Source organism: Cebus imitator, unplaced genomic scaffold (genome assembly GCF_001604975.1).
Source record: "Cebus imitator isolate Cc_AM_T3 unplaced genomic scaffold, Cebus_imitator-1.0 Scaffold18, whole genome shotgun sequence".
NCBI lineage: Eukaryota > Metazoa > Chordata > Mammalia > Primates > Cebidae > Cebus > Cebus imitator.
The window spans coordinates 8,442,412-8,450,580 of NW_016107333.1; the positions used below are offsets into that span (position 1 = coordinate 8,442,412).

The 8,169-nt window shown below is 43.8% G+C and overlaps 1 protein-coding gene across 3 annotated transcripts in view; it reads left to right on the forward strand.

Annotated features, from left to right (window-relative positions):
• CDK5RAP1 (CDK5 regulatory subunit associated protein 1) overlaps positions 1 to 8,169 on the forward strand; it is a 35,922-nt gene that overhangs the window by 4,040 nt on the left and 23,713 nt on the right. For 2 of the 3 annotated variants that reach the window (XM_017514240.2, XM_017514248.2), the window contains exons 3-6: positions 1,026 to 1,129; positions 2,254 to 2,288; positions 4,317 to 4,417; positions 7,075 to 7,285. In XM_017514240.2, the coding sequence (XP_017369729.1) occupies positions 1,026 to 1,129; positions 2,254 to 2,288; positions 4,317 to 4,417; positions 7,075 to 7,285 (451 nt within the window). The remainder of the gene's footprint in view (positions 1 to 1,025; positions 1,130 to 2,253; positions 2,289 to 4,316; positions 4,418 to 7,074; positions 7,286 to 8,169) is intronic. The other variant, XM_017514264.2, reaches the window with a different exon arrangement.

Consider the following 8,169-nt stretch of genomic DNA (forward strand, 5'->3'; position numbering starts at 1 on the left):
TTAAGACGGGGTTTCACCATGTTGGTCAGGCTGGTCTTGAACTCCCGACCTCAGGTGATCTGCCTGCCTTGGCCTCCAAAATGCTGGGATTACAGGCATAAGCCACCATGCCCAGCCTCTTTTCTTTTCGAGATGGAGTGTCACCCTGTCGCCCAGGCTGGAGTGCATTGGCATGATCTCAGCTCATTGCAACCTCCGCCTCCTGGGTTCAAGCAATTCTCCAGCCTCAGCCTCCTGAGTAGCTGGAATTACAGGTGCGTGCCACTTCACCTGGCTAATTTTTGTATTTTTAGTAGAGACATGGATTTCACCATGTTGGCCAGGCTGGTCTCAAACTACTGACCTCAAGTGACCTGCCTGCCTTGGCCTCCCAAAGTTCTGGGATTATAGGCATAAGTTACTGTGCCTGGCCTAGTCCTTCCTTTTCTAATTGTTTTTATAACCATATTTCCTTGATCCTCAGCTACATGTTTTCCTCATTTAAAAAATAACATGGCTTATAATTGGTGTGAGTATATAATGTGGTTATTTTTTTTGTTTGTTTGAGATAGAGTCTCACTGTGTGAGAGTGCAGTGGTGTGACCATGGCTCACTGCAGCATTAGCTTCCTGGGCTCAAGCAGTTCTCCTGCCTCAGCCTCCTGAGTAGCTGGGACCACAGACATGTACTATCATACCTGGCTAATTTTTAAATTTTTTGCAGAGACAAGGTCTCCCTATGTTACCCTGGCTGCTCTCAAACTCCTGGGCTCTAGTAATCCTACTGTTTCAGCCTCCCAAAGTGCTGGGATTAAGGCATGAATCACTGTACCCAGCCTAATGTGGTAGTTCTTTTGTTCTGAAAGTCTATCATTAATTTGGGAGTACATCTGGCAATTTATGTTATCTTAGCATTGAGGCAATAGGGGACTTAATGGATAACCAGTTGCTTCAGGTGTTTCTAGAGCATTTGGGAAGGAGACCTTTTGAGACATGAGGTCCCTTGTTGTCTGTCTGCCATGGAATCCTCCCACCCTCTTACTGCAGTCTACCTCGAGACCTATGGCTGCCAGATGAATGTGAATGACACAGAGATAGCCTGGTCCATCTTACAGAAGAGTGGCTACCTGCGGACCAGTAACCTCCAAGAGGTACATGCATTTCCTATTTCCTTTGTTTTCTGGACCTGGGCAAGATTCCGCATTTGTGCCAGCTCTTAGGTGCAGTTTCAGGAGCAGGGTGCCACCTGGTGAGAGAGAGTTCCCTTGGGTGAAGTGTTCACAATGGGACTGGGTTGTACTTTTGTTCCAGCTATTTTTGAAACTTTTATGGTGATGTGCACCTTCAGGCAAGGAGCTAAGTTAAGATTGGCTGTGGGGAGGGAAGTTGGAGAGTTACTGTTTAATGAGTACAGAGTTTTAGTTGTGGAAGATGAAACAGTTATAGAAAATGCATAGTTATGAAATTGCAGATAGATGTTCTTAATGCCACAGGACTGTACACTTAAAAATGGTTAAGATGGCCAGGCGTAGGTCACCACGCCTGTAATCCCAGCACTTTGGGAGGCTGAGGCAGGAGGATTTCTTGAAGCTAGGAGTTCAAGGCTGCAGTGAGCTATGGTTATGGTATTGCTCTTCAGCCTGGGCAAGTGAGTGAGACTCCCTTCTCTATTAAAAAAAAAAGGAAAGGGGGCCGGGCGTGGTGGCTCACGCCTGTAATCCAAGCACTTTGGAGGCCAAGGCGGGCAGATCACGTGAGGTCGGGAGTTTAAGACCAGCCTGACCAACATGGTGAAACCCTGTCTTTAAAAAATAAATAAATAAATAAATAAATAATAAAAAAATGAAAGGAAAAAAATAGTTAAAGAAAAATAATAGGCCATGCACAGTGGCTCACACCTGTAATCCCAGGACTTTGAGAGGCCAAGGTGGGTGGATCTCTTGAGGTCAGGAGTTCAAGACCAGCCTGGCCAAGATAGTGAAACCCCATCTCTACTAAAAATACAAAAATTAGCCGGGCATGTTTGCGGGTGCCTGTAATCCCAGCTACTCAGGAGGCTGAGGCCCAAGAATTGCTTGAATTGTTTGGGTAGCAAAGGTTGCAGTGAGCCGAGATTGCTCCACTGCACTCCAGCCTGGGCAACAGAGTGAGACTCTGTCTCAGAAAAAAAGAAAAAACAAAAAAGAAAAATAATAATAAAGAGCTATAGACAGGGATTGTATAAGGCTAATTTCCAAGACTGTAATTTTTCTTGTTTTCTTTTTTCTACATTCAGGCAGATGTGATTCTCCTTGTCACGTGCTCTATCAGGTACGAATTTATTCTTTTCCTAGGAGTGAATGTATCTTACGTAATAATGCCAGAGCTTACGTTGCAATGCCAGAGCTAACGTTCCTGGCCTGCCTGTCTGTGGAGATGAACCAGTGGCCCCATAGCAGTAGGGCTTGCAGTTTTCCCACAGTGGAGATAGTCTGTATACAATTGGCTGACATCTGCTGAGCATGTACCAGGTTCTGAGTGAGTAACATAATGGATTAACAAATTTAATGATTACAACAACTCTGTGTGGTTGGTGCTGTTATAAGATGAAGAAACCAAGAATGTGCTGATCCACCCAGCTCTTCCTGAGCTTTCTTTTGTAACTAATGTCATCTGTTTTTAATGTAGCTGCCTGGGGTAGGATGCAGTCGTAGGCTCGGGGAAAGAGTTCTGAATAGAGATGGATGACATCCATCAGAGGTGAACATACCTTCTTTCTCACTTTGTTTCTGTGTTCAAGACATGCTGATGTTAATGTTTTCATAACTGGCTATACCATCAGTTAATTCATTGGACATTTTTCTTCCGTAGGCCTCTGCTGCTTGACATTGTGCTTTGGGTGATTCAGAAATGAACCCTTCTTCCATGGCCTGGCTTTAAGGAGCTTAGTTAGATGAACAAATAGCTCCAACATCAGGCAGAAAATGTTAGTTTAAAAAATCAAACAATGAGGCTGGGTGCAGTGGGTCACACCTATAATCCCAACACTCTGGGAGGCTGAGGTAGGAGGATCACTTGAGTCCAGGAGTTCAAGGTTGCAGTGAGCTATTCAAGACCAGCCTGGGCAACAAAGTGAGACGCTGTATCTACAAAGAAAAATAAAAGAGAAATTGCTGGCCAGGTGTGGTGGCTCATGCTTGTAATCTCAGCACTTTGTGAGGCTGAGGCAGGTGGATCACTAAGTCAGGAGTTCGAGACCAGCCAGGCCAACATGGTGAAACTCTGTCTCTACTAAAAATACAAAAATTAGCCGGGCATGGTGGCACTCATCTGTAATCCCAGCTACTCAGGAGGCTGAGGCAGGAGAATTGCTTGAACCAGGGAGTTGGAGGTTGCAGTGAGCCGAGATCGCGCCACTGCACTCTAGCCTGGCCACNCACCCAGAATGTCACAATCATTATATCAAACCAGTTATAAAAATGTTAACTTCACTGGGCGTGGTGGCTCACACCTGTAATCCCAGCACTTTGGGAGGTCTAGGTGGGCAGATCACTAGGTCAGGAGATTGAGACCATCCTGGCTAACACCGTGAAACCCTGCCTCTACTAAAAATACAAACAATTAGCCAGGCATGGTAGCATCCAGCTACTTGGGAGGCTGAGGCAGGAGAATTGCTTGGACCTTGGATATTGGAGGTTGTGGTGAGCCTAGATTGCACCATTGCACTCTAGCATGGCCACAGAGTGAGACTTCATCTCAAAAAAAAAAAAAAGAAATTACTAAGTACAGGAAAAAGTCTAGTTAAAGTAGAAGGGTATTAGGATCTGAAATCATTAAAAAAAAAAAAATTGAAGGACAGCTAAAGAGAGGACAAACTCTCCCACATAGGAGAGTTGGGGGAGGCTTTTTGAGGTAGATTGTTTCTGAGCTTGTCTTAAAGGCTTGTCAGGATTTGAAGATGTGCAGGAAGGGTGCTATTCTAGAAAAGGTAAATTATAGCAAGTGTTGCTTCTTCAGGTGGCCCCTATCTACCTTCCCTAAGTCCAAATGGTAGATACGCATTTAAGGCAGGGCTCGCCAATACAGATTTAAGGCAAGGCTGTTCCAATGTGGCTTTCCTGGGCCACATTGGAATAAGAATTATCTTGCCCCACATGTAAGGTACTTACGCTAATGATAGCTGATGAGCTAAAAAAAAAAAAAAATTGCAAAAACAAAAAAAATCTCATAAACATCTCAGGTTGGAAAAGCTTGATTTAAAGGGCTGAAGGTGGTTTTTTTTTCTTCCCATTGTCCTACTCTCTTAGATTGCTCTGTGGTTTATTTTTGGTACAGATTTGCCTCTTCTCATCTCTGTAGGGAGAAGGCTGAGCAGACCATCTGGAACCGTTTACATCAGCTTAAAGCCTTGAAAACAAGGCGGCTCCGCTCCCGGGTTCCTCTGAGGATTGGGATTCTAGGTATCTGGTAATTTGCAGATTTTGTCAGTTTTGAAACTTGGACTCTATGTGGCTTTATTTGCTAGTGTTTCCTTTAGAGGCTAGATTCCCAGTGTCTGAAGAAATCTTATATACCCCATACAATTCTTGTACTTACTGCCAGAGGCTGCAGGATTAAATGAGATAAAGTTCATGAAAGGGCTTTCCATAGTTCCTTAAAGTAATAGGTGCTCAGAAAGTGGTATATCCTATCTAGAGTCTAATGTGGCTTATGGTAGCACAGAGTTATGGATAGAGTTGGAGTCTGAAGGACCAGCATGAATTTCTATTTTTTTTGAGATGGAGTTTCGCTCTTCTTGCCTAGGCTGGAGTGCAATGGTGTGATCTGGGCTCACCACAACCTCCGCCTCTGAGGTTCAAGCAATTCTCCTGCCTCAGCCTCCCCGGTAGCTGGGATTACAGTTATGCACACCATGCCCAGCTAATTTCGTATTTTTAGTAGAGAGGGGGTTTCTCCATGTTGGTCAGGCTAGTCTCGAACTCCCCACCTCAAGTGATCCATCCACCTTGGTCCTCCCAAAGTGCTGGGATTACAGGCGTGAGCCACTGCTCTCGGCTTGACAGTATGAATTTCTAATGTGGGCACCTTTCATCCTGACTCCTGAAGCAAGCCCAAGTGATGATTTAGGCCTGCCTCACCAATATGGTAGCCACTAGCCACGTGGTTATTTAAATTTACCTATAATTAAATAAAATTTAAAATTCACTTCTTTAGTCCCATTAGCCACATTTCAACTGCTCAGTAGCCACATGACTAAGGGCCACCAGTTTGGATAGGACAATTATTTTTCCATTCAGCACACTCTGTCATCCTTTTTTTTTTTTTTTTTTTTTTAAACACGGTCTCGAGCTGTTGTGCAGACTGGAGTACAGTGGCACAATCATGGCACAATGTAGCCTCCTACTCCTGGGCTCAAGTGATCCTCTCACCTCAGCCTTCTGCATAGTGAGGTCTGCAGGTGTACACCACCACAGTTAGCTAATTTTTTGACCATTTGTAGAAACAGGGTCTCACTATGTTGCCCAGGCTGGTCTTGAACTTCTGGGCTGAAGTGTGATCCCTTGCCTCAGTCTCCCAGAGTGCTGGGATTATAGGTGTGAGCCACTGCGCCAGGCCTATTGTTTTATTAGAAAGTCACGTTGCGCAGTTCTGATCTAGATGACCGAGAGACATATTTCAAAATAAATAGTCGGTACTCTATTCTGTCTCAGAATTTAGTTAATATATTTAACCTTATGGTAAACAGACTGTTTCCATTGTGGAATAGTTAAATTAATCTCTCATATTCAGTTGTCAGATCCGTGTAGTAACTGATGCAGGAGGATGGAAGGGTTAGTTGAAATGTTCTGTTCCATTTTAGTTTCTTTATTATAGAAACCTCTGGGTATATATCTACTAAGAATTTCAGAAATCCCAAGAGTAATTAAAACAATTGGCCGGGTGTGGTGGCTCATGCCTATAATCCCAGCACTTTGGGAGGCTGAGGCAGGTGGATCACAAGGTTAAAAGATGGAGACCATCCTGGCCAACATGGTGAAACCCTGTCACTGCTAAAAATATAAAAATTAGCTGGGCCTGATGGCACACACATGTAGTCCCAGCTATTTGGGAGGCTAGTCAGGAGAATCTCTTGAACCCGGGAAGCAGAGGTTGAAGTGAGCCGAGATTGTGCCGCTGCACCCAGTCTGGCAACAGAAGGAGACTCCGCCTCAAAAAAAAATTTGTAGTAAAATATATTTGAAATTCCCATTTTAATCCTTTTTAATTGTATATTTCTGTGGAACTAAGTATATTCACATTATTCTGCACCCATCAGCACTGTCCATCTTCAGGACTTTTTTCTCTTCCCAAACTGAGACTACGTATCCATTGAACACTCACTTACCATGCCCCCTCCCTCAGCCCCTGGCAATCATCATTCTACTTTCTGTTTATGAATTTGACTACTCTAGATAACTCATGTAAGTGGGACCATACAATGTTGTCTTTTTTTGTAACTGGCTTATTTGGCTTATCATAATGTCCTCAAGGTTCATGAGGTCACGTATTGTAGCCTGTGTCAGAATTTGCTTTTTTCTTTTTTCTTTTTTGACACAGGGTTTCAGTCTGTTGCCCAGGCTGGAGTGCAGTGGTGTGATCATGGCTCACTGCAGCCTCAACCTCCCAGGCTCAAGCAATCCTCCTGCCTCACCCTCCTGAGTAGCTGGGACTACAGGCATGTGCCACCAGTCCGGACTGATTTTTTTCATTTTTTGTAGAGTGAGGGTCTCACTGTGTTGCCAGGGCTGATCTTGAACTCCTGGGCTCAAGTGATCCTCTCTCCTTGGCCTCCCAAAGTGCTGGGATTATAGGTGTGAGCTACTGTGCCTGGCCAGTGATTTAATTTTTTCTGGGTGTTTAATTGAGTTGCTCTGGAACCCTTTCCTGTGGTTTTCTTATAAAGGAAGATGCAGGCTCCTGTGCTATGGGAATGTTGGTTAAATGTGAACTTTGATACTAAATTCTTAGAGAAGTTTTCTGTGCCCTGGTCTCTAATTCCAGGTAGGCATGATGTGTGATAAGCCATTAAATACCAGATGAATTTGGGAAAAGGTACTTGTTTCTTTTTCCCTTCCAGGCTGCATGGCTGAAAGGTTGAAGGAGGAGATCCTCAACAGGGAGAAAATGGTAGATGTTTTGGCTGGTCCTGATGCGTATCGGGACCTTCCCCGGCTGCTGGCTGTTGCTGAGTCGGGCCAGCAAGCCGCCAACGTGCTGCTCTCTCTGGACGAGACCTATGCTGATGTCATACCAGTCCAGACAAGCCCCAGTGCCACATCTGCCTTTGTGTGAGTCACTGCCCAAGAGATGGGTAATAAGCTTCTTTCTTTGACACTTTTATTTATTTATTTTTGAGACAGGATCTCACTGAGTCTGTCGCCCAGGCTGGAGTGCACTGGCATGATCAGTGCTCACTGCAGCCTTGAACTCCTGCGCTTTTGCTTTAGTCCCCTGAGTAGCTGGGACTGCAGGTGTGCACCATCACACCTGGCTATTTTTTTTTGAATTTTTACAGAGATAGGGTCTTACTATATTGAATTTTTACAGAGATAGGGTCTTACTGTATTGCCCAGGTTGGTCTCAAACTCCAGAGCTTAGGTGATCCTCCTGCCTCAGCCTTCCAAAATCCTGGGATTATAGGGGTGAGCCAGCGCACCTGGCCATGGCATTCTTTTCTATAACAGAGGTTGCTGAATAGCTTATCATGTCTTTTTGTAAATAAAGTTTTATTGGAATACAAGCATGCCCATTTATTTACAAATTGCCTCTGGCTGCTTTTGCCACTAAAGCAAGGTTGCATAGTTGGGACAGTGACTATATAGCCTGCAAAGTCTCAAATATTATCTTTTTTTTTTTTTTTTTTTTACAGAAAAGTTTGTCAACCTCTGTTTATTTTAATGGCTATCTAATATTATTTGGCTGGAATGCTTAGTAAAAATAATAGCTAATATTTATTATATAATTCTTCAGTGAACGTCTTTGATACATATCCATAATTATTTCCTTAAGATAGATTGAGGCATTCACATGCAGGATGTGATTTAACTTAGATACCTAGCAGTTGGATCAGGAATGTGTGAGAAATGTAGAACCCTGTGTTTTTTTTTTTTTTTTTTTCTTGAGAAGGAGTCTTGCTCTGTTGCCCAGGCTAGAGTGCAATGGCATGATCTCG